General features: G+C 38.4%; 1 protein-coding gene across 7 annotated transcripts in view; it reads left to right on the top strand.

The window, feature by feature from the left end:
• Nucleotides 1-25,302, top strand: part of slmapa (sarcolemma associated protein a) — a 43,474-nt gene extending 18,172 nt beyond the window's left edge. For 2 of the 7 annotated variants that reach the window (XM_056734446.1, XM_056734452.1), the window contains 20 exons: nucleotides 2,856-2,892; nucleotides 5,768-5,830; nucleotides 5,992-6,087; nucleotides 6,696-6,767; nucleotides 6,849-6,989; nucleotides 7,170-7,307; nucleotides 7,452-7,620; nucleotides 7,803-7,853; nucleotides 9,345-9,407; nucleotides 11,479-11,538; nucleotides 11,890-11,964; nucleotides 13,231-13,311; nucleotides 13,795-13,854; nucleotides 17,146-17,265; nucleotides 17,367-17,441; nucleotides 19,663-19,968; nucleotides 20,542-20,659; nucleotides 21,090-21,261; nucleotides 21,378-21,512; nucleotides 23,191-25,302. In XM_056734446.1, the coding sequence (XP_056590424.1) occupies nucleotides 2,856-2,892; nucleotides 5,768-5,830; nucleotides 5,992-6,087; nucleotides 6,696-6,767; nucleotides 6,849-6,989; nucleotides 7,170-7,307; nucleotides 7,452-7,620; nucleotides 7,803-7,853; nucleotides 9,345-9,407; nucleotides 11,479-11,538; nucleotides 11,890-11,964; nucleotides 13,231-13,311; nucleotides 13,795-13,854; nucleotides 17,146-17,265; nucleotides 17,367-17,441; nucleotides 19,663-19,968; nucleotides 20,542-20,659; nucleotides 21,090-21,261; nucleotides 21,378-21,512; nucleotides 23,191-23,283 (2,125 nt within the window). In that variant the 3' untranslated portion in view covers nucleotides 23,284-25,302. Of the gene's footprint in view, nucleotides 1-692; nucleotides 982-2,855; nucleotides 2,893-5,767; nucleotides 5,831-5,991; nucleotides 6,088-6,695; nucleotides 6,768-6,848; nucleotides 6,990-7,169; nucleotides 7,308-7,451; nucleotides 7,621-7,802; nucleotides 7,854-9,344; nucleotides 9,408-11,478; nucleotides 11,539-11,889; nucleotides 11,965-13,230; nucleotides 13,312-13,794; nucleotides 13,855-17,145; nucleotides 17,266-17,366; nucleotides 17,442-19,662; nucleotides 19,969-20,541; nucleotides 20,660-21,089; nucleotides 21,262-21,377; nucleotides 21,513-22,280; nucleotides 22,369-23,190 lie in introns of those variants that run through there. The other 5 variants (XM_056734447.1, XM_056734453.1, XM_056734450.1 and 2 more) reach the window with 5 other exon arrangements.
• Nucleotides 25,303-26,151: the final 849 nt, after the last annotated feature.

Genomic DNA, 26,151 nt, shown 5'->3' with positions numbered 1-26,151 from the left:
ATGGATGTTGCACCACATGGTAAACAGTGTGACATGCCCCATTTTTCCTGTTCTTTAATTATAATCTAGCTCTTCTGTGCAAATCAGAAAACCAGCCGCAAAATATATTAGTGAGCACACGACTGCCATATTAAATCTACCTCCTCAACAGTGTGTGTTTCAAACTTGGAATGGGAAAGAGTTGCTGTGACTCATGTTTGGCTTACATAAACCTAAGCTCACACGCACACACAGGTTCCACCACAACAGTGAGGACATCACAAAGACATGCATTGTTTTTTAACAGGAGTAATGATATGTTCTATGGTCTAGCCTTTTACCTTTACACAAACCTATTAAGATTTAAAGCGAATTTGAATCTTCCTAGATTTACTATTTTCAAAATATTTTTTAGCACGTACTGCTTACCGCCGGCTGTTTATGTTAAATAGTACGATAAACAGAGTAGAAGTGGTACTGAATGTTTCTGTCTCACCATTGCATAACTGTTTTTGGTATTGGACATCTCACATCCACTATCTTTCCTCGTGTCAGCTGGAATGCTCTCCAACCCGTCGGCTTTGTTTCTGTGCACCAGTTACCGACAAGTTGCCATAGGGGCCTACGGCCAGGGGATCAGGTTCTACAGCTATTGTCCCGCCTGATTTCACCATGTATGAAAAATGAAAGCTCTTCGGATCAGTTTGGAGCTGAGATACTTCAGAGCGTTTTATTTCACAAGAGTCTGGAACTATCCCGTGACGGGGGCTTGAACTTTGAATGCTGCTCTGAGGATAGGCGTGGATGGTGTTGAGTCGAGCGGACAACTATTCTGTTTCTGATTTTGAAAAAGCGAGAAAGATCTACCCGTGTTATCAAGCTGCTAAAGAGAGCGTGAAAGTGTGCCTGGAAGAAAAATATCTTACTACGGCCCTAAGGCCACAGTCGTGGATGTGAAGACAGCTAGACATCTGAAGGATATCTGTTTTTGATACACGTCAGGTAACACGACTTCAGCACGAAGTATGATAGCTAGCCTTTTAAAGGAGTGACGTATAAAACAGAAATGCTTGAAATGTGTATTGGCGCCATTGCAGACGTGTAGTTTTTATGTGGGTGTTTCTCAGTGAGGCCTAAACTCATCTGATCTTCTCAACTATTGTTTTATTGTTTTAGTATGTTATATAGCAGGTAAAAAGGTCGTGTTTACAGAGACCATTTTATAATTAAGGAATTTAATAACAATACGAGAGCGTCTTTGCTAATATAAGCAACATCTCTGCTATAATGTGCAAATGTTTGTCTCTTTTTTTTAATAGAATGTTAATGTCCTGAAGCAGTGACAGTGCCCATGAAGCAACATAAGTACACATATACAGCCGTGGAAGACTGTAAATTTTCATTTCAAATCAGCATTTCTAGATGTTTTGTGGTCTTTACAGTCCAGTGATACAGTACAGGACCTTAAAATTGACCAAGTCATCCAATAGCAATGTGAAAGACTGACAGCATGACAAGACACAAGACACACATCAAAACAAGATTATCACATAAAAAATAAGTTTTTAATTTTTACTAAAAACATTTTGAAATATTACTGTTGTATTGCTTAAAAGTGAATATGAACTTGCTGAATTCAGAGCACATTTTCTGTTATTTTCTCGCGTTTATCCAGTTTTCATTTTCTGCAAAAAAATGCAAATTGAAACAAGATTTTTATTTGAAATTTGGGAAAAAATATTGTTAATAGTTCACAGAATAAAACAATTGTACCTAAACTCATCTGTAAATAGTACATTAAGAAAAACCAAAAGTAATTTTTAAATAGTCTCTTAATTTCTTTCCGCGGCTGTACAAACAAAGCATTTACCTTTATTCCTTAGCTACTTATAGTACGTGTTGTAGAGATAAGGGGAGTGGGATTTCTTGTTCTTTACAGAAATTTACTGGATTACAGTCTGTAGACACACACAAGTAGACTGAGCAGATGATATCGTCAGTATTTTTTATCCTTTTATCCAAAAAAGAGCGACTGTACATTTTAAAAAATGTGTTGCTGCCTAAAGTTTGTTTTGTCAAGTTTAAAGAGCAAGCCGAAATTCTAAAGGGCTTAGACAAAAAAACATACCAATCCAAAGTTTTTCTGAGGTGGTCTGTATAATACATTTTGTTGCATTAAGTCATGATCATGTAATTTGTTGGAGTTCCCAAATTGCTAATGCATTTCAGACATCAGAGGAGCATAAAGCCACAGAACCCAAATTTCTCCATGTTTAGTTTTAAATGAATATGTTTTAAGCAGGCTTCGGTTGCTGATTTCAGATTTTATGTTTCTATTTCTGCCTAGTTTCTCTGTGGGGCTCAAAGTCTTTATGGTATCTCTTCTGAACTTTTGAACCCACATCCTATTTATGTCATTTCAACACTGCAAACTGGGATTAAGTGCAACATTTCTCCTTTAGTTGAGTGATGTAGCAAAAGTCTTGAGACTTTTTATAGTGCTCTATTTATTATATGATCTTTTAATATCTGTAAACTTAAACAGTTGTCATAAAGGACTCCCACACGTGCAGCGCAATGTGCCGGTGATTTCTGATTTAAACAAAATGTGCTGTATTAAAGGAATTTCTACACACTACATTCAATGTTATAAGTCACTTGGGGAAAGTCTCAAAACCTTGGTTAACCTGCTGTCAATCAGGCTGGTTGCTAGGCTCCTGCATTACTGTAAAAGATTAACATAGTGTAAAGTTGACGTCAAGTGAGTCTGCTAGCAAATGTTTGCGCCTAACTTTATTCACACACCTATGAGCCGCCGTGGTTCAGCAGATCTGTCCTCTTCTCTTAATAATAATCTGTGTTTTTTTTCCTTCCAGTGTTGTTTCAGAACCACTTCCTCTAGCTATTGATAAGGTAAGAAACCCATGTATTTTCACAACTTAAATTGAATATCTGAATTAAATTGATATGAATGAATGTGTTTTCCAGTTCTTTATTTTGTTTCTTTTATTATTATATTGTCGATCTTTTCCATTTCAAACAGTGCATGAAATCATTTTACAAGCCGTGCGTTGCCCCTTAGCAGCTGTGTTAACTTTGTGGTCACATGAGCTCCTCCTCTCAGTTAATGTATACAGTGTTTGTGTGACATCATTTGCACAGCAGACATCTGGTTTTGCTCTGTTCTCTGCTGTGAGCTCAGTAATGGTCCTGTGAAGTTCATCATTCAAAGAAATGTAACCACAATGGTCTCTGGTTTTTAATAAAACTGTGACTTGGCTACCACTGTCATAAAAAATGAAATAATGGTAAGTTTTGTTTACCCGAGAAATATCGCCATTTTTAACAGTTTACTAATTCTATGTATACGTATTGTTACGTACCTCAGCTCTGTTTGTGAAACAAACATGAATAATGTGTCAAACGCACACTGAAGAAACATGTACTGTTACCTATGTAGGTGATTGTGCTTGGGATTTTCTCTATTAAACTGGGCAAAAATAAACATTCTTGCTAAAAAAGATGACATTAAACTATTGAAGGAATCTGACGTAGACTACATTATCAAAGAGAAGATTTTTCTCCGGAGAGATGTAAATGAGATAATGGGAGAGTTCAATGAACTGGACAATTATAGTATGTCATCTTTTTTATGAGCTTCATTTTTTATGAGTTTAGGTTAGACAAAATTTTGATGGAATGCAGCTGTTTATGTGTAAAACGTTGCAATTTCAGATACAACACCTTCTAAAGTGAACTTAAAGGGATAGTTCACCCATAAAGGAAAATTCTGTCATCATTTACACAAGTGTTTCCAAACCTGTATGCATTTCTTTGCTCTGCCGAGGACGAATGAAGATATTTGGAAGAATGGTAGAAATTTTCAGTTCTAGGACGTCATTGACTACCATTGTAGGAAAAATTTAAATGGTAGTCAAAAGTGCCCCAGAACTGTTTGCCTTCCTAAATTCTTCAAAATATCTCACTTTCTTTAGTCGATGATGTCTCGATAATCAGAACAAAGACATTTATGCAGGATTGGAACAACTTGAGGGTAAGTCAAAAAAATGTATGTTTGAGTGAACTGTCCCTTTAATATAATAAGCCAGCAGAAAATACAGAAGCGTTGCACAATGAGTGCCCTTAAATCTGCCTGCGCACTCAACCCTCCTGTTTCCAGGGCTAATGAAAGACATTTTTCTGAAACTTTTACGTTTTTGTATTCAGAGCATACAATTTAAGCACCCTCTCAATTTTGCTGTCCTTTTTAACAAAAATGTGTTCAAGGACTCTTGAGCACTTTCAACAAGTTGGTATGATTTATTAGGGTCTTCATAAAATGTCTGGAACATATTTAGCTTAAAAACAAATGCTTTTGGTGCATGTCTCTTTAAATGACAATGAGTACAACCACGTGTAGCACTGCCATGGCAATGGTTTAGCTAAATTATGTTTCCTGAACTCCTCTGCGGTTAGTTTTGTTTTAAACGTCTCAAATCATTTGTCCGGAGACTAAAAAATCTGTCACAGCAAACAGCTCACGTTGTGCGTGTATGCTTGCCTTAAATCCAAGGAATCCGCACCTGCAGATCTCCGCAGAATTATGTGGATTTTAGCGCTTGTCCTTGACAAGCTATAACGCTACACACACAACATGAAAGCATAATTTGTATGCTGTGACAAACTTTTCTGCCTTGGTACGAATGTTTTGAGACGTTTAAAACGAAACTAACTGCAGTGTTCGTCACTGTTTCTGATATCTGGGTTCTCCATGTGGCTATCTGTGTCTCTGGAGGGGTTCTATTGAAGTTAGATAATGCAGTTATCCTCAGTGTGTGGGATGCTGTCGTCTATGGACCGCTTTCACAGACAAGAGCTCAGTGTTGAACAGAGCTGTAGCACAGTGGTGTCTTATCTTTAAGAGTTTAGTGTATAGACTCCATGCTTAAAAATCTCAATCACCTTTGTGTTTAAATAGAAATCTCAATTCAGACTGCTTTGGTGCATCTAGAATCGGACTCTGGACTGACTGAATGTCTGTCAGATCCCAGACACAGTAGACCATAATAATAAACCATGCAGGAACATCAGGTTTGACATGTAGTGCATCTCCCTTGTTGCAAGCATTGGATGTACCTGGATTGTGTTCGGTTCAACCTTGTAGCTATTGGTGTTCAATGTGCATGTCACACAGCTTGTCCATGTTGACATCGGTGTCATTTAGCTAGCTTTCTATCAGGTTATAAATGTATTTTTGCATATACATTTATTTTAGTATTTAAGATTGTGTTTCCATCATAGCCAGTGTTGTGCAGATTATCAATTGATCGACAGTTTAAACTCCCGCTTTGCAGACCCGTCAGTGTCATATGTATTTTCACAAAGCATTTTAATTTAGCATGTGAACATGGGTCGCAGCACAGATAAATCTGCATATGATGCTGCGAAAATAATGAAACTGTGGCAAAGGAGAATTTGTATTATGACGGTGAGATTACAACTGAAATGAGGCAATTTAATTTTAAAGCCGCATGGGAGAAACAAAAACCCTTTTTTTCCACTCATACAGGGTTTATCTGAGGTTATTTGATGATTTTCTTTTCAACTGTGTAGAAAACCTAGGAATATGTCGAGAGACTATTTTCACTTCTTTTGATTGGAATCATTTTAACTGCTTTTATATTTATCAAGGGCAACATGTGAATAGATGCCAGATTGAAAGCGATGAATTGAATCTTGCAGGCCTATGGTTTTGTTCTGAGATGTCTGTGTTTTTTTTCTTGCGCAGGTGTCCGCAAATACACCCAGTATGTATTCTCAGGAACTGTTCCAGCTTTCCCAGTACCTGCAGGTATGGATCAACTCTGACCTCTACTGGCTGTCAGAGCGCATTACAAGTTTAAAAGCAAAAATGTTTAATGTCCTGCCTTTAACGTAAAATAATTTTGAACGGATATTACATGTTTACTTTTCCGTCACTTTTGTTTTAATTATCCTGTTTGTGTCCTTCAGGAGGCATTACACAGAGAGCAGATGCTGGAGCAGAAGTTGGCCACCCTGCAAAGGCTTTTGGCCAGCACGCAAGAAGCATCCGAGAGCAGCTGGCAGGTACCACACACACAAACAAACACATCAGAGTTAATGAGGAGACAATGAGCAATTATTCAATACTGACAGTGATTTTTAACTGCTCAGAATTTGTAACACTGACGGAAATGTATTTCACTTCATTGTTGGTGACTGGATGTGTTTTAGGTGCTTTTACGAGTCATTTACAATTTGCTGCATGCAAACTGGATCGCAAGATACTGATGCATATTCTGACCAGTTTACAAGCATTTGTCCTATCAGCCTTTAACCTAAAGACATATTCACCCAAAAATACAATTCAGTCGTGGTACAACAATACACTGCGCTCACGATTTATTACAGTAACCGAAACTGGGTTCACTATACAAAATAAAATAAAAATGATACTGAGAGTTAATAACAGATTTATTTATTTAAAACCATTGACAATTTTCTGTTGTACGTAGGAACTGCTTAAAGCAATAAAAATCTTTAAGACCTTAATATATTGACGGTCATGTGAATATACATGACACTTTACAAGTACCCTACCATCTCTTTTAATGCTTCATGTTAATGAGTGTTTGGCTTAATGTTCTCCAAACTGTTTTCAGGAAACTATTGTGATATCTGTTTGTTATTTACAGGCTTTAATCGATGAAGACCGGTTACTCTCCAGACTGGAGGTGATGGGGAATCAGTTGCAGGCATATTCAAAAGTAAGACCCGTGTCTGCTCTTGAGTATTTAAATGTGTGCACAGAAATCATCTCATAGTTTCGCTGTCCTCTGTGTCCTCAGAACCAAACAGAAGACAGCATTCGGAAAGAGCTTGTAGCCTTAACAGAAGACAAACACGATTATGAATCGACAGCCAAAGAGTCCCTGAGGCGGGTCCTTCAGGAGAAAATCGAGGTGGTCAGGAAGCTGTCAGAGGTGGAGGTGAGATGCACCATCATCTTCTTTATACATTACTAAGTTTGAATGTTTTACCTCTAAATTCTGACTTAATGAGCTGCTGTATTAGCCTTTTAGCCTAGAATATTTATTAAACCAACCTTAGACTGTTTCAAGGTCTATCAAAGCACTTCACAGTTTCTTGCCGTTTCTGTCATTTTTCAGAGGAGTCTGAGTAACACAGAGGACGAATGCACGCATCTGAGAGAGATGAACGAGCGATCGCAGGAAGAGCTCAGAGAACTCGCCAACAAATACAATGGAGCCATTAATGAGATCAAGGATCTCACAGAAAAGATCAAGGCATGTCTATCAATAGTCACTATCACACATCAGCCATCTTAAATCTCACTTAGAAACACCTTTTTAATTTTATTTTGTGCTGAGATTAAGCTCTTTGTAAGTCTTGCCCTGGTGAATGAAAGTTGTGTTTAAACTTGTGTGCAGTTGGCGGAGGACAAACACGAGGAGCTTGCGCAGAAAGGACTGAACGAGAAGAAAGAGCTTCAGCTGAGAATCGAAGAGATGGAGGAGAAGGAGCAGACGCTTCAGGCTCGCATCGAAGCCTTGCAGGCGGACAACGACTTTACGAACGAGAGACTAACGGCTCTGCAAGGTAACACACACGCAGTCACGCAGCACTTAACTGCGGGACGCTTGGGAAAGAAACATATATTGAGGTGTTTTGATATACATGGGTACCAAATAAAGCAACACAGGATGGTGAGGCACGTCTGTGGGTGTAGAGGTCTTTTGTTATTTTTGGTCACGCCGCATCTTCTTGTTGTGGTTTTTCAGTCCGGTTAGAACAGCTTCAAGAGAAAAGCATGAAGGAAAACAACAGTTTAGGTGAGTCTGAGACGCATGTATCTGTTAGCGCTCCGCTAACCCGCACCCCCTCTGACTAATTCAGCATGGGAGATCACTTTTGGTTGCCTGTTTTTGTCTTTTCTACCCCTCTTTCTTTTTGGCTCTTCAGCTGTGCTTCTGTTATAACCCGTTCTGTCTCAAAGGCTGTGTCCTGTTCACTGAGCATGTGTGTTCAAGTCTACACCTCCGGTGACAGTCTAGGAATCCTATTTAACTGCGCTTGCAATTGGCAACTAATTTATCTGTGCTCTTTTTGTTATAATTCAGTGTAGGGAAAGATATTTAATGTTTGGATACTTCCTCTATAATTCGGTTGTATGGGTTGGGTATCGTTTCAATGCCACAGTTGAAGTAAAACATTTAGATATCAACCTGTATGGTCATTTAGCCTGACGTTTAACCGTTTTGTGTGTGTATGTATATATATATATATATATATATATATATATATATATATATATATAGATATAGATATATGCACACACATAACAACCAGGTCTTGTCAGATTTTTACAATTTGTATTACCATAGTTTAACTACATCATGGTTAAACTGTAGTAACTAATGAAACGATGGTAAATTAAATTTATGGTGCCTGTTCTATACTGAAAATACTATAGTTGAACTATGCTTACTATATTAAAAAATATGGTTAATTTTCATAAGGGCTTTCATTGAGATATCAGCAGATCACAAGTTAACATGCACACAGGAATTGATAAGAGGAATTGAAATAGAAATTTCAAGTATCCTATTCTTTTCGATTCCGATCCGGTTCCTAATCTTTCGATTTCAAATTGGAATTGATTTTCGATTCCCGACCCTATTCTGTTGTTTGTTCTTCGAAGAGATTTAATTGGTAGTTAGTAGCGAAAGTTAATTGTCTGGTAGGATGAGACATCACCGCAATGAAACATCTAGTTCTGCTCAAATCATGCTGTGGTTTTACAATCACTCTTATGTGGTGTGACACAGACCACGAGTCTCCTGGCAGACAAGGTCTGTATTAGACTTTGCCTCGAAACTCATTGATCCCACTAATGATTTGTTTACACTGATGTGGGGGAAGGGGGCTCAGTAAGACCTTCGTGAAAAATGAATGTCAGTTCAAAGGCAGTTTTATGTTTGGCATCATTGTGTTTGGTTATCATGACATCATACACTAGGCTTCCACAATAATGTCGGAGTTTTACAGTACACTGACCGAAAGCCAGTCAAATAAAACCTAAAAACCTTAATGTTTAGGATTAGGATCAGGGTAGGATCAGCTGAAACTATCTGCAAAAATGTCACTCTTGATTTGATTTGATTGAAGTGACAGGTGTCAGTCAGGTGACAGGTGCCGTGAGGCGTAGTTTCCCGTCTGTGTTTTTCTGTCCCGCCCTCTGCATCTCTGTTTGGTTCCGTCTCATGTTGTTTCTGGCTTCTGTTTGAATACCATCTGATAGAGGGTTTTTCTTTCTTTGGTAGACCACTTTCTTTTAAACAGTGGAGGAGACTGCACTTTAATCCAGCAGTACATTGAGTGTCAATGTGAGTACACAGCATTCTTTATAATGCCTTCCTCAGCCGCACTAATCAATCACAGCCCTATTACTGAGCGTCGAGCTCGGTCCCAACCACATCTCAGGTGGTTATAAAAAGGAGTTTCACCATCTTTTCCTCAATATCTTAAGCCTTTTTAATGTATTTTAAACTCTGTGTCCACTGCTGCAAAACCATACATACATTGTTTTTAGCAAAGATCTTTAGCTTTACGTTGGTTAATCAGAGTGAAAAAGAATGACTGATTTGTTTAACAGTCCAAGGTAAATTTACTGAAATGTTGGGGTGCTTATGATGGTTAAGGCAGCTCTGTACGTTGCCTGGGGCTAAATATCAGAAGTAATTTTATGAATGTGATTTGATTCTTTTAGTAAATTAGGCTCTAAACCAGATCTGTTTACCAGCACAATTAGTAATTCGTAGTGGACCTCCCCTGTGTTTAAAGGAATAGTTGAAAAACAAATACTAATTCTTTCCTCGTGCACATAACTTAAGCTTTTGTTGATAACTAAGAGCAGCGTAAGTGAACAGCATTTGTCCACATTCACTTTCATTAAATGAAAAGATCCAGTCTAAAAAACCTTCCTAAAATTTAGTTTTTTTTTGTGTTCCACCAAATTAAACTAGAAGTAGTAGTGATGCACCGATATGGCAATTTTGGCTGATAACGATAACCGATAATTCTTGAACCTTGAAAACCGATAACATATATATTGGCCGATATATGATTGCATTTTCTGAGACTGAAATTATTTTTTCTCCCTGAACATTATGTACCAAGTATACTTTACATGAATTAAAGAAAAAAAAAATCAGGTATAATGTTTATTTAATAAACAAATTAAAGATGTTCTTCCAGAACAACCCTGAAAGGTGTTCTCAATATCCACAAGTCTAACAGGTCCCAGAACAGAAAGCATTTAGACATAAGTCAGCTTCAAACAATATGCTTCTGTTCCTATAATTTACACATTCATAAATATCTACATACTACATCAAAAATGTTTTGCTAAATAGAAGTTAATGATCATGACAGAAAGACTGTACTGTACTGGATTTTAATTGAGCAGCATGTGGTTCAAGGGGAGGAAATGATAAATCATTTATCGGCTATAATATATTAGCCTAAATTTGATTATCTGCCGATACTGATAACATTAAAAATGATCATTTATCGACTGATACCGATATGACAGATAATTTAACCCTAATAAGTAGGTAATAGAAGTGTATAATGACAAATTTGAAGTGTTTCTTTAAACTGGTTTGTCTCTTCATTATAACAGCTGATCACAACAGAGCCGTTTTCTCCACCAAATGCTATTTTAATTTTAACATCGTCTGCTCTGAATACTGTTTTGCATTTAGATACTTTTCCAAACACAAGCTGGTGCAAATTGCAGCCAAAATGAAGTTCCTCCATGTTTCATCTCTTTTAAATGCAGCTGACAAAAGTTGAATTTAACTAGATGATCATGATGATGTTGTCAACTCGGCGTTAATCCATATTCTGATTTTTAAAGGTTAAAGTATTATTTTTTGGTGCCTAATTAGTTTGTATCTTATTCGCAAACTTACACTTGATAATGTTGCTTTTATGTGTGTGTTGGATTCTCTCCTCTGTATATCTTGTTCCAGATCATTGAATCATGTCCCTTCGGTTCATAAAATCTCTCAGTACATGTTTATATTATCCTCTTCTAAAGACTACATGGATTCTTAATGAAAAGTACTCTGCATGCTCTGTTTTCACTTTACCATCTCTACTGTGTATGGATTCTCTCTCTTCTGCAGACTGTCACTCACCAGCATGCGTTCTGAGGTCAAAGAGCTTCCAATGACAAGCAAACTGCTTTTCATGTCTTATTTGTGCTTTTTGTGTGTGTGGAATGAGTCACAAATGCCTTAATGTTTTTGGTTAGACTATATGGGCTGCCTATAAAATCAGATTGGACATAAAATATTGAAAAAGTTAATATGTAGAAGTTGTGTAATAGTGTTTTATGGTAACAGGTTTTCTTAAGAGTGATTTACTCATGACTCCTTTTTTTCTAACCAGCGGTCAGGCAGCTAAAGGAGGCTGTGGACTCCTCTATAAACAAGCTGTCCAACTTTGACGGTAAGAAGACAGGATATCATTTTTTTTGTGGTTATCTTGAGTAGTTCACTTCAATATTATGCATAATATTTGCATAGTAATTGGAATGTCAATGGGGGAAAATTTTGAAGTGAACTACTCCTCCATAGATTGATTTGGAAATGAACAAAAGTTTAGGAATGGGAATCTGGGGTTTGTAATTGATATAAAAAAATGTGTCTCGGTTTATGAAAATAAAACACTAAAGATAATTATGTGGTTCTGAGCTCAATGCTAGCTCTCATGTGGGTCGTGGTATTGAGAACAGGCCATTGTGTATAAAAACAACCTTTTATGAACAGTTCCATCTTTTTTATATATTTTACCTTTCAGAAGTCATTGATGACCATCTTCAGAACAACCAGACGACGGTGGATAACAGTTTACCGAGTCCGGACAGGCTGAAAGGTATCATTGCATTTATGTCCCTTTTCTTGTTTTACAGATGTGCTTTAACATCATTGCGTCTAAGATCATGAAATCTGTTTCCTGTTAATAAGAGCGGCTGATGATGTTGCATTAAGACTGTAACACATTTCTCTTTGAGGTCCACTGCTGGTACTTCCAGATGTTGTGGCACCTGACCTTGACCCCTTAATCCCTGCGGATTAGAGACCTAGATTATATTAATACCGCATAAATCACTGATGATCAACCATTTCCTATGACATCACTGCTTTATCTCGCATTTCATTTGCTGTAATATTTTGGGATTTAGCTGCTGTTTGCTATACAGCGTTGAATCGGATAACATTGAGTTCTGTTGATCTATCATGTGATGTAACCTTATTTGGGGTGAATTTCTTTTTAAGGTCACATATTGACAGCATGATCAATGATTGAGTCAGAGTCTAATGGAAACATCTAGACAGACTAGGGTTGGGCCAATAGAAGATGTCATCGCTGATGACGATACCAACAAATGTTTCACTTTGGTCACGTGTCTCTCGCTGTTCTGTGCTGCGGGCTGCACGTTGTAAACAAATATGAACTAGGCAAGAGGCATACAACCTTGCACTTTACAGGTTAGACTAGCCTTATAAAATACTTACTAACCGTGTAGCTCGTGCTGGATAAAGAGGACGCGTAGTTTGCACAGACCCGTCTGACTTTATAACTTTATACATGTCTGTGCAGCTTGCGTTGTTTATAGGATATGCGCCACACTTTATAACTCTCTTAATGAATATAACATCAGAATAAGAATACATACAAGCCTCACTCTTCCTTAAGAAACTTTATAATTATAGAGAATTAGTAGAGAATTATTTAAGTGAATCTGTCTAAAAGTGTTTTCTCTGTTAGCCCATTCCATTTATAGGCCACACAGATCATACACCGACACACAACAAAAGCTTTAACTATTTTAGCATGTGACTATATCTCTCCCTTTGGAAGAACGGGTCAGACACATATGACCATGTGTGGTCAAGAACTACCATCCTTCAGAGAGAGTGAACTACAGGGGGTGGTGTTCACTAACTGTGTTTTAGATCTAAAATAATATTGTGACATACACTTACAACCAGATCAAACTCTCCAAATGAAAGAAATGCTTTGGACGAGAGACCCTAGGAAATGTTATAATAGCAGTATAATGTTTATTGCTGTGATGGCTTATGAATATGTGTGCCCCCTTGTTTCTAATTGGTTTGTTCCGCTCTGCCTCCACAGAAAACCAAATAGACGCTAAAGAGTGTGATATGTCTGATACACTGAGCCCCAGCAAGGAGAAAAGCAGTGACGACACGTCAGGTATGTTAAGCATGATCATTCTTATATTTTATTTACTAGCATCTGTCTATCCTTTATGACTGAACGTTTCTTTTGTTGACATTATTCATGGACATACGTCTGCTGTAAAAAAGTTTTAACCCATAATGAAACCAATAAGAAGTCATATTAAAGAAAAAGATTAAAATGTTTATAATTTCCTAATTTTGTTAAGGTATTTTCTTTTTCTTTTTTTGTTTTCTCTTCCGTTTTGTCCCCTTTCTTTCTTTTTTCCCCCCTTCTTTCCTTCCTTCCTTCTTTCTTTCTTTCTTTCTTTCTGTATTTATGTCAAGTACCCGTGTTTCATACACTCTTTCTGTCTCTATTTCTTTCTTTTACTTTGTTTTCATTCGCATCTCTCTCTGTAGTGATGAAACACACTTTGGATCAAAGCGTCTTCCAAATGCATCAATATAAATGTAAATGTATTTTATTTCTTTAACTTCTCTCATTCTTTCCCCCCAGACGGACAAATGGACGAACAGGAGATGAATGAGACCCAGAACAGAGTTTCTCTTGTGAAAGGTAACTTCCTGTCCATTGTGTTCAGTCTCTGTTTGAAATGACGGTGTTGAGGGGGGTGTGTGTGTGTGGATTTGGCTGGACAGCAGTGTTAGTCACAATCTTTATCTACCCTCATTAGTGCTCACTGGACTGGTATGCAGTGCAGAATAACAGGGTGTGTTATTCCCCAATGTGACTATATATGGTCCTCATGTGGAGTGGTGGGATTCTTAAGGTGTTTGTAGGCTCTTCTTGTAAAGTTCAACAGGTGTATGTGTGTGGTTCATTCTGGATCGCATGTCTGCTCAGATCTGAGTCCCGGACCACTTTATGTTCCTCTAGAGGAAAGCGTGGAATGTAAAGCAATTACAGCTCAATTAGTGAAGGAACAACCAGAGCACACTCACAAACAGCTGCTGGGCAGTCTTCTGTCAGTCTCAGGAAAATAGAGCATCCTAGCAACACTAGCGTTAAGGTAGATAGTTTGAAGAACTTGAGTATGTTGTATTGTATGAAGTTGGATTTCCAAAAATAAATCAGTCGTGTCACCTTCCCTCGCAAATAAAACTGATATTTATTGCAGAAATTATGTAAAAAACGGGATTTAGTACCGTTATTAATGAAGTTTGCTGAAATGAATGTTATAAAGTATACGTCTGAACGGGCACGGGACTCTTGCTTTTCTGTAAGTTTGTTTGGTAGTTGTCGCCGTGGCTCCGTTTGGTCGGGGGATTTGCCCCTCTGTTCTGTTCACATATCATCAGATTAGTTGTGACTCGCCCACTCGGGCTGAACATGTCATTCATCTGCTCTCATCCCGTTGATTCACACCAGACAGCAGTATATCCAGAGATTTGGCTCCCACACAAACATTTCCATTAGGGCACATGTGTGGAGTCCTAACATTTCTCCTGCATGACCTGCCAAACCCAGCACTACTGTTCTGACTCTTTGATGTGCGGTGTAAAAATATTGTAATGCGCAAAACATTATTATCACATAGACAGTGGTTTACTGATGTACATAACCAACACATTACAAAGCTATAGTTGCATTCACAGTTTGGTTAATTCTAATGGTCATAGAGCGAGAGATGGGCTCTTTCAATTAAAGCAGTAAACCTAATTCTATTTTGGCATTCTTCAGTTTCTCTTTTGTGCGCAGACTTTCTGTCTCTGTGTATGTTTGTTTTGGCCACATGTGACTTTGATTATCTGGATGGATTTAATATTGCATTAGACATTCTGCTCTACTGATAAGATAAGACTTATAGGAGTTCTGACACATTGGATCCTTTGGAAATGGTTTGTGTGGTCCATTTAGGAGATCGCAGGATTTAGTTTAGTTTTAGTTTGTAAGAGTGATGTTTTGTTTGTCTCTGTGCATCATCACACTGCCTGTCTCTACGTTCCCGGTTTCTTCTGCTTTAAATAGACTGCATTCAGATATTTTCTGCTCCCTAAAGTCCATTTACGTAATTGTCATAATTTAGTATTTGATCACCAGTGCCACCCTCTCTCTGACCTAGTTTCATGTGTGTTTTGGCCAAGTTCCTTTTGAAAGGTTTGTTACATACTGTTCTGAAATATATATAAACTGTTGAAGAAAAAACAAGTTTTATTGAAATCTTAAAAATGTTTTCGAATTGCTGTCTTGTTCTTTCTCAAATGTGTTTTTTACAACCCGTTACAAACAAATAGTACTGTATCTTTGATGCCAACAGCACATGTCAAACCTGTCTCAGTGACTCACTTCTGTAGAACACAAAGATCATTTGAAGAACATGAATGACCAAACAACCCCCATTGACTTCCATTCTATGAACACAAAACGACTGAGACATTTCTCCAAATATCTTCTTTGTGTTCTACAGAAGAGTCACATACAGAATTTATATTTTCGGGTGAACTGTACCTTTACTTATTTGATTTAATAATTGTGCCACTAGAGGGGGCTGTTGAAGTATGAAACTGTGGATAAGTGTAGAGAATTTTCTCTTCAGTAAAATATTTTGAAAATTTCTGCATTACGGTTTTAAATAATAGTGTAACCATCATTTCCACTAAATATTGTATTTGTGTGTGAAGCTTTAGAAACAGTCAACCCGTTTGAGTTATTTACCAATAATAAACACACATATGCATGCATATATGGCTTTGACCCACAATCAGATTGGTGGTGTCACGCCGCTGAAGTCATTGAATGTTAATAAACACATGGTGTGCTGTACACATCATGTCCTCTGTCATTAAACGTATGGCAGTACTTCAGAAACACTGCTCTGTGCTTGTGTTTCTTACATCATTTTGTCTGAACGCAGCTCCCTGTAAACACCCATCTTGGCCATCGTCTGACATCATGAGCGATTACCAAACCTTAAATTAGCACATGACTTCAGCACATCTGTAGCGAGATGTGAGGGAGGGACGTTTGTGTGGGTTTCTGGTCAGAGGAGGTTTTCCAGAAGCCTGCTGTTATGAGAGCAAATGAGAGGCCAACGGGATGCTCCTCAGAGACACATGAGAGGTGCAAACGTACGTTTGCTTAGCATGATGTCATGTGAGAGAGGTGAAGACAGTGTAGAAAGTGTCTTTTGCTTGGCTTGGTGCGTATCTTGTCAACAGCCTGATTGAAGATCTTCCATTAGAGCGGTCTCTTTAAGAACTCCCTTTCAAAGGTGAAGTCATGTACGTTTCAGTTTTAGCTGCATAAAAACACATAAGCAAGAAACGTTTGCTGTTTGTGGTGGTGTCAGCTGAGCTGTAATGCCGTGTAGCCAAATGACTTGGCAAAAGAAGTGTTGAATATGTGATGTGAATGTGAATATTTGCACAGTGGTGTCGGTCTGCGACCATCTGTTTGGAAAATACTGACGGTAGTGTGCACACTCGGTAGGCCAAAAATGTGTTATTATATATTTAACACAAATAGTTTGGATGCCGTGTCTTTTGAAAGAAACCCTCACGTAACACATTCACCATTTGTAACGCAACATCATGTGTTTAGTTTTCCTCAAACAGTTTGAAGTCATTGGGTTTTAGGGCTTGATGTTTTAACCCACAGGCGCTGGTGAACGGACTGTCTCTTTCGTGGTTGTTTGGTTTGGACAGAGTTACAAACTGAGTTGAGATGGATTGGTCTCACGTTCACATTGGCTTTGAGGAAAATCTGATGAAAGCTTTTTTTGTTGATATTTCTACAGCCTAAGACACTGAAAATGATATATTTTTTGGTTGTCACCTTTTTTAATCAGCTTAGCTATTTCTCTCATTTGTTTACTCACTGTACTATTGAATCATTGTCTAATTGTAGAAATGGACCGTAATCTTGATCCAGGAGAAACTGAGGAGGTCATTCCTCACCTCCACAGAGAGCTGCAGGAGGCCCAGGAGCTCGCCAACACCGGCAAACAGAAATGCATCGAGCTTCAAGGTACCTTGGCATGATAACTGCTCATTTTTTTAGCGATTCAAAATTAAAACCGAAAGCGCATTAATGATGTGAATCACCACATGTCTTGTTTCTTCTCTTAGCTCTGTTGGAGGAGGAGAGGAGAACCAACAGACAGCAGACTGAAGAATCTGCTAAACAAATCCGTTTCTTACAGAGTGAGTGAAGCCATTTATACAGACGACATTAAATGATTTAATATTCATTTATCATCTATTTATTAATGCACCTACAGGATCCTGGCACAAAACTTTGCCCAACTTAAGACGTTAATCAGATGTACATAGTTATATTTAAAAAAATTTTTATAAATTCAGAACAATTCAACTTAAATTAATATTTCATGTCAATGTCCTTTAACATTTGGGAAGGAGGAGATATAAGAGATGTATGTAAGTAGCACGGGTATATTTGTAGCAATATCCAACAATGCATGTTGGGGTCAAAATTATAAACTTTTCTTTTACAGGGTGTCCACGGTGTCTTAAAAAGTATTAAAAGTTAAAAAATACATGCATATAAAATTAAGGCCCTTAAAAAGTATTCAAAAGTTTAAAAAATAATTTTTGTGAGTGGATGCAGCAAAATCATGGCCAGAAACACGCCTTCAAACTTCACTCGCTGCTTCCCGGTCTTTAGCAATTGATATTTATGTAAAGCATAGAATTTCAGCTTTAGAGTTCATCTACTTTCCACTATGTCATTACACTGTATAGAAAGCATTAAAACAAACCTTTTTCGTCTTAGCAACGGGCTGCTAATGCACTTCTGATTGAACAACTTTATGGGTGATTTTCTTAATATTTTGATCCTCAGATTCCAGATTTTCAAATAATTGTAGCTCGAATAAATATGGTCAGATCCTAACAAACCACATGTCAATGGAAAGCTTGTTTATAGGTCATTTGCATTCTTGTGGTTTTTATGACGCATGAGGCGTGTCTGGAGGGCAGCAAGTGATTTTCCTTCATAGGAATTCACCATCACAAACTTAAAGTACCTGTGTTTAACGACTGGGAAGCCCAAATTTCTGTCAAACCTTACTTGTAATAAACACTTGCTTCCATTAAAAGATCGAGCCCTTATTGAGTGGATAAAGTGAAAAATCTTGCGTTAAGCATTCTTCCCCTTAGAATCCCCAACATACCAAAACACCAACCAACCACGGAAAACCAATATATTTATTAATAATATATATTTGTTTATCACTGATATTAAACACAAACTTGATAACAGAAAAGTTTGATGTCCACGTTACATTGTTTCTTTACAATGAACTTTAATGTTCTTTTAACAGTATCTAGTGTTTATTACAATTAAGGTTTTATAGAATTATTTTTTTATGTGGTCGTTGTTTTGTTTCTTTAAGCTGTTTCTTGTAATAGACTTATACGGGGGAGAAATGCCTAACACGAGATTTATCACTCTATCCATTTAATCGGGACTTGATCTTTGCAGATAGTGTTCATGACAAACTTCTTGAGAAGTTTGAGCTCACCTGGTCGTTGTTAAGCTACGTTAAAGGTGCAGTTTGTAAGAATTTTGCAGTATAATATCCAAAAACCAATAGGCTAGTGTTATATTGTCAATGGCGTTATATCCGCGTTACCCATTGTTATCGCCTTTCATTAAGTAGAAAACGCATGACAACATGAGGAAGCAGAGTCTAGCGTCTTGATAAACCACCAGCTTTTTTCGAGCAGTCACTTATTTATGGACCACAAATATTCACAACATTTATAAAACTTCACCTCATCCGCTAACATGATTTCTTGTTCATTTCTGATTGATGGGCAACAGTGGTGTTGTTGAAAACAACAGATCCCATCATTCCACACTCATTCACAGCATCATCAAGCTACATCATTGTTGTTGTTTTGATTGTGCGCCATTTTCTACAAACTGTACCTTTAAGCATTTAAGAAAGTCATCCGGCTAGCGCATCCCAATCACATATTCAGGTTTACAAGCCACTTTCATCTCCGTTCTGAGTCAGAACTCGCATTTCCCCCTTCGTGAACATCAACTTTTGCTACACAATAAAAACACCTTTCATGGTTTGATCGATTTGTATGGTCAGGTAAAAACACAGGTATTTTGAGTTTGCTATAGTGAATTCTTATGGACAAAGTTACTTGCTGTCCTCCATCGGCACTTCGCGCAGTTCCCTGACGTCATATGCAAACAACCTATTCAGTGGATATATAAATCCTATTTAAAGAAAAAGACATTTATGACTGGTTATGTGGTCCAGGGACACATATAGGTAATCTGTTCAATTATACAGATTAAAGTTGAGCCCTTATATAACCGTAACATCACTGGTTAATAGTGGTAAATCAGTGTTACTCATAGCCACCTGATTTATCATCTCTACAGCTCAGCTATCAAAACTGCAGTCTGACATGGAGGCTCTGCGTGAGCAGAGGGAGAACACTATCACCACCACTCGAGAGGAGCTCTACAGTGCTCAGGAGGAGATCCTTGTGCTCCGGCACGCCATGGAGAGCGCTACAGCCGAGCGGGAACGTGAGATCGCCGCCCTGCAGGGAGACCTGAGCGGCGTTACTGATGAGCTGGACAAGTGGAGACAGACGGCAGCCAAGTATGAAGTGGAGATCAGCAACCTCCAGGCCAGCTTCAAGCTTCAGAATCAGCACCAGGAGAAAGCCAGTCAACTGCAAGGTATCGATTCAGAAATACAGTAAACCCTGAGACAGTTCTGCGGTTACATGTTTCAACGGCCAGGGAAACTTAGCATGCAAGCGTAGCTGCACCCGCAGTTAACCTTTATCTTTTTGCCAATATTTGATTTAATGTTGCACATTCTGTAGACTTAAGAACGTGCTCTACACACAACAGACGGTATTCATTTGGCAGCATTACTCTCCAGGCTCTTTAATGTGCCATCCAGAGTCACGGAAACAGTTTAATCATCATCCGTCCCGCTGGGTTTATTTCTCCTTTATTGGACCCGTATTTCGTTTTAAACAAAGGAAAATCGGAAAGCTTTTCAGTGACATTTTCAATGAAGTCATTTGAGATTCAACTGCATGTAACATCAAATTTCAGGCTTCAGATAAACCTAATATAACAGTTTAATCATCATACACTGAATATCTGAAAGATGTCTTCTAGTGAAGAGATTGCTTTATGTTTTAATGAACACTTTAACACTTTGTCACATTCACAATAATCACTGAAATATGGTTTTGCATGTTCATGAGTGCCGTGTCTCTGTGGGTGTGTTTGCCTCAGGAGAGCTGGAGAAACTTCAGGGCGAGTGTTGTGGTCTACAGAAAGAGTGTGAGTGTTTGAGGACTGACAAGATCACGCTAATGCAAAAGCTGAACAGACTGGAAGAGGAACTGGACAGGTGAGTCACATCAGCGTAAAGCAACATCCTTTATACACCCAAACCTGTGACTCTACATGCCCAAACAACTGCTTCTGTTCCAATAAAAGATTAATGACTTCAACTTTTCTAAATGACTTTGTCAAGTTGTCATCCGGATGTTGAGAGATACTTTTGTCCTGCACTTCATCTGCACCTCAGGCCATGTGTGTTTGTCTCAGTGCTGGTGTTGTCTAATAAGTCATACCTATGAGCTCATCTTACATAAAGCTATAGAGCGAACACGCACACGCATCTTTCATACACATATTTGGTCAGAATGAGCAGGATTAGTTATATCACCGCTATGTTCAGTTGCTCACAGCGTTATTGGGATTGTTCTCCGTTAGGTTCTGATAAGATAAAATCGAGTTCGTTTATTGGACGATTCACAGTAGTTGTTTATTTTCAGCTCCAGAGAACAGAGTGCCACGCTGAGCAGCAGTCTGAACTCTCTGGAGAAATCACAGGGGGTCCTGGAGAATAAACTGGGCTCCATGCAGGACCGGCACCAACAGGACGCCAGCAAACTGAAGGTACAACTGGCCCAAGCTGAGAGCCGCACCAGAGACCTGCAGAAAGAGGTACATCCACTCGTGTCATGAGCAAGACAAAACTTGTTTTATGACTTCCCTCATGAGTTCGAATCAGTATCAATACAAAAATAAACATAAATATACTTCTCTCTCTCTCTCTGCAGTACGACGACACTCAGAGCCTGCTGTCAGATCTCAGGCAGCGATACGACCGGACAGAGCAGGAGAAATGCTCCATTAATGATGAGCTGGAGCAGTGTAAGATCAACATGAAGCTCCTGCAGGACAAGGGCAGCAATGTGAGTCACATGACCAATTCCCATCATGTTGATTTGACACTGATGGACATCATTGAGATCGCTGTACCTCACTCGTCTTCATTACGCAGCCGTCAGCGATCAACTGATAGATTTTACTTCCATGTTTTGCACGCCACAGTAGAACACAGCAGAACACACAGTACAGTTTGCTGTGCAAACACATCGCTGTGTCTCTCAAACCATACTGAGCTCCCTATATAGACAGCATGTGTGGAATATGCTCTCTAGACAGGCATCTTGTGTGATTTGAGACACGGCCCATGTGTGTATATATATGGATATTCATTTCATCATAGTTCAATTTTTTTATTTCTACTCTTTATAAACCAAAAGGAGGATTTGTCAGCTAATGTTTGGTCATGTTTGTACATTTTTGGGGGGATGTTTTTTTTTTACAAAGCAGTGGTTTCTCACGATGCACACTTTTTCCCCACAGTCCAACCCCTCACACATCGTTGAATGACGTCACTGTCTTTTTGATCTTGTATTTCCGTGAATGTGATTTATTAACACCTCACACACTGTCTGTGTTCCTGATGTCGTGCTGTTAGATGTCAAATCGTGTTTGGGAGATGTTTGATGATGTTTACGTTCAAAGTCCCCCACACTGCAGCTTTTTACAGCCCTTGTTTTGTGTTTGTGTGTCAATTCGTTGTTTTTTCTAGTTTTACTCCCTCAGTCTGATTTCAGTTGAATAGTTTTAAGATTGATTTCTCTTTTATTTGTAATATCCCTTCCCTCCTCTAGCCATCCATATTGCAGCCTGTCCAAGCCATTTTCATCGGTCTATTCCTGGCTTTGCTGTATTGGTGCTTCGGCCAGTTGTGGTAGAAAGGTACACACGCTCCTGTCGAGTTTGTTTGTGTGTCTACTGTATATATCATCACGTATATACGACCTGTGCATGGCTAAGACTCATCCGTCATCTCTGCACCTGCTTCGCCAAAAATCCCTTTTTTTGTTTCAATCACTAATGTTCATGTTCGGATTTTGGATTCTTTTCTGTGGGCTTTTGGTTATCATATCATATCATATCATATCATCTTTTCTTTGCTTTATTCCAACTTTGTTGTCTTTTTTTGCATACTTTCATGAAAAGAATAGCTCGCACTGAAATGACTCTTCTGCCTTGATTTACTTGTACATGTGACGCATGAAAACGTGTTTGTAAATGGGGGAAGATGAAAGTCGTTAAAAGTCGTTTGCTTTTTTCAAACCACCACTAGTGTACTTACTATATATTTGGAGAGGCCTCATCCCCGTTTAATTGTTTAGGAAAGAGCAGCGCACACATGGTTTGTGTTTCCGTTTGTAAACGCTGGCTGAGCTATTCTTTACAACAGCTTCTCTTTCTTTGATTTTAAAGAAAGACGCTTGTGTTTGTTTTCTTTGCGTCACTCCTGTGAGGTAACTGGTTCTCCCAGTCCTGCTCAAGTGTTTGCTTTTCCTCTCTTCTACTTCTTCTTTTTCTCCCTCTGTCGGTTATTTGTGTGTGTGTGTGTGTGTGTGTGTGTGTTTTTAATCTCTTGGTCTCTGACTGTCGGGTCCATTTCTCCTCTCTGTCTCACTTTAGCTCCAGCCTCCAGTGCTTCTGTCCTGGTTGCTCTGGTGCTGACCTTTGACCTTTATTAACTGTACCGATATCTCCTCGTTTCAGAGCGGATGGTTGCCCTGGATGCCGGTGGTCGTCGCCGTGGTTGCCGTGACTGCAGTGGTGCTTTATCCCAACTTGTCCAGGAGCTCCTCGTGAGAACCGATCACGGCAGCCGTCTCGTCCCGTCTCCCCAGCACGCCCCCTCTGCCGAGCATCAGTTTTAGTCCCGGCACAAGGTCTAATCTGAACACAATACCTCCTGTTTTGACAATACAGCCCTGATGTTTGTGTGCGTGTGTGTGTACAAATGCAAATGTATATAGTATAGAAATAAAGAGAGAATAAAATTGTAAGGCATATTCTAGAATAAAAACTATCAGCATTTTTGTCACTCGGTTGGATGGGAATTTCAATGATTCAAATGGCCTAAACTAGGTCTGATTATTTTGATTTCTGGGGTTGGGTATTATGTTCTTTTTAAGTCGACTATCCTTGTGGTTTGCCATGTTAGTTGTTAATGTGGTATTCCGAATAAACGTAAAGCCAAATGAGAATCTAAACTCTAGGGCACGAGAGGGGGTGAAGTGCCTACTTTAAATACTGCTACAACTAGTTCACATTGAAGTGCCACTCGCTCAGCGTCTCGAATCCATCCCGAACGAAAACAATGTTTCACATGGTCCGTGCTGTAATTGTGTTCCAGCCCACATGCTTCTAGCACAGTGATGTCATCGTGCTCTAGATGTTTCTCTTGTGTCGTGTATTATAAGCAAATGTTCATGTCAAAGACACTACAGGTATCTAGGCGATTTTGAAATGCAACTTTCTTGACATGTAGGATTGTAGTCAATACCAGATGGATTGAAGCATTGACTTTAAAACAGACGTTGTAGCTTTTTACCAACACTCTGTCCTGCCGTTTGGAGACGCAGTTGTGTATCAAAACTTTCTGCTACAGTACCTCTGCAAAGGCTCGGGGATTTTACTGCCTTACCTGTAACACAGAGAGAGTATGTTTCTTCTTACAGAACGATATTAATGAGGCTAACGGTGATATATGGGTGAAAGTGTCAGACATCCAGTGTCGTGAAGCACAGAAACTGGTGTGAGTGAATTATTTTGGTGGTGTTTAAAGTTGCTTGAGACTGGAGAAAGATGAATTAACCAATGATGTGTTTGGTGTGTGGTTCGCATTTGTCTGCCGTGCTGTAAATAAACAGTCGTGGAGCAAAACACGACATTCATCTGACTCCACTTTGTCAAGAACTGTTTTCTTTTTCGGGAACGACATACTCCGACAAAAATCCACGGAGCACTTCAACATGGATTTGACCGTGAATGCAAAAAAGCGAAGCTTGTAGCACAGAAAGAATAGCTTTAAAATAAACATTGAAGATATTGAAGCGTTAGTTTTTTCAACAGCATGATGGACTTCTTTTGAGGACTTTTATTTTTAAAATCCTAACCAACCAAGTTTGAAACATCTTCCTTCACCTTGTGTGCAACATCGGCACGTTTAGAAGAATGCTCACGTCGTTTGTATATATGTATGTATGAATGTTTGTGTGTACATATATGTTGTAGTCACAAAATAAAAATTGGATTATAAATAATATTGGTCAAATGTAATTGCTGCTGGAGCTGTTTTGCAAGATTTAATGTGTTGTCCTGGTTATTTGGCAACTTGTTCATACTACACGTCTTCTGCATTCCAGTAAGTGTTCATTTGATAGTTATGACGTGTGCATTTTACATTCTACTAAGATTTAAATATTTTTTTAAATATTTTATTCAACGCAGAAAGCATGTGTGATGTTCTTCTTACATGTACAACAACACTAAAGTTGTGAGTATTTGATGTAAATTGATTTAGGGAGAACAATATCTGATCCTATCTTTGATAAATCTTGGGTTTTTCCCTTCAAATTGTAGATGGTTGACTAATGTTTCTAAAATAGCATCTTTACGCTGCTTACACGTAACATCACACTGCCTGTATATAGTTTTATTCCAATTCTTTTTTTGAGTGACAGCTCAAAATACACTTTATTATAAACAGGTCATTGTTAGATTTCTATTTTGTAAAGATTTAATAATTTCTGCAATACAGATAGAGTTTTTGCACTAACAAGTGTGATGTGCATGTTTTTAAATAAAACATCTTTACTTTCCTGATCTAGTTTGATTTTGTTCTTTTCTTTGATCAACATCAGTGAAATATAACTTGTACGAACAAATTTTAATGTTTTTTTAATGTACTTTTTAGCTTGAAACTATTCATCATGCATGCTTAGGAAAGTTCACACGGATTTATAAAACCGTTAACATGTTGGTCTTGATTCTAGTTATGATATTCAACTTTATAAGTGTTAAATGCAAAGCATTCTAGTTCTAAAATGTTGTTTGTAACCATGAACACAAGATGGCAGCCCTGACACGTTATTTATTTATTTTATGCATTACGATACTCCTTTGATTGTATATAAACTATATTATAAAATGCGACAATTGTTCTCATACCACCAAGTTTAAAAACTTTCACCTATTTGTCAAGGAAATGTACTTGCTTTCTTTGTTCACAAGGGTGTGTCGTTCTTTCAAATACCTCTGTGAATTGTTCTTTTGTTTGGAATGTGAACGTGATCCACTGTGTTTCCTGCTGAGGTTAGAGACGCATTCTCCACATGTAGATGTGTGGCATGCTGCTTGAATTTCAGCTGTCTCCATCTACTGCCAGCAGACACGGAAGATTCTGAGAGACCTCATTGACTCCGCGGGGGCTGTCGCTGTGATACCAGAGTGTTGAACTCGTCCTGACTCAGGACATCACTGCTGACAGGAAGTTCTCCTCCCTCGTCTGATAAGTGTCAACACAGATTTCTTCAACTTCATTCAGTAGGCACACAAATTCCCTGTGCCATTCGGCACAGAATCAATAAGGCCTTGCTTTATTTTTGATTTCTATTTTTTTGTGCCAAAACAAACATCATTACTGACCGAGGAGGTGAATCCAAAGCATTAACA

This window comes from Triplophysa dalaica, chromosome 21 (assembly GCF_015846415.1).
Source record: "Triplophysa dalaica isolate WHDGS20190420 chromosome 21, ASM1584641v1, whole genome shotgun sequence".
Classification (NCBI taxonomy): domain Eukaryota; kingdom Metazoa; phylum Chordata; class Actinopteri; order Cypriniformes; family Nemacheilidae; genus Triplophysa; species Triplophysa dalaica.
The sequence above is the reverse complement of the archived record's forward strand: the minus strand, read 5'-3'. Positions and strand labels throughout refer to the sequence as shown.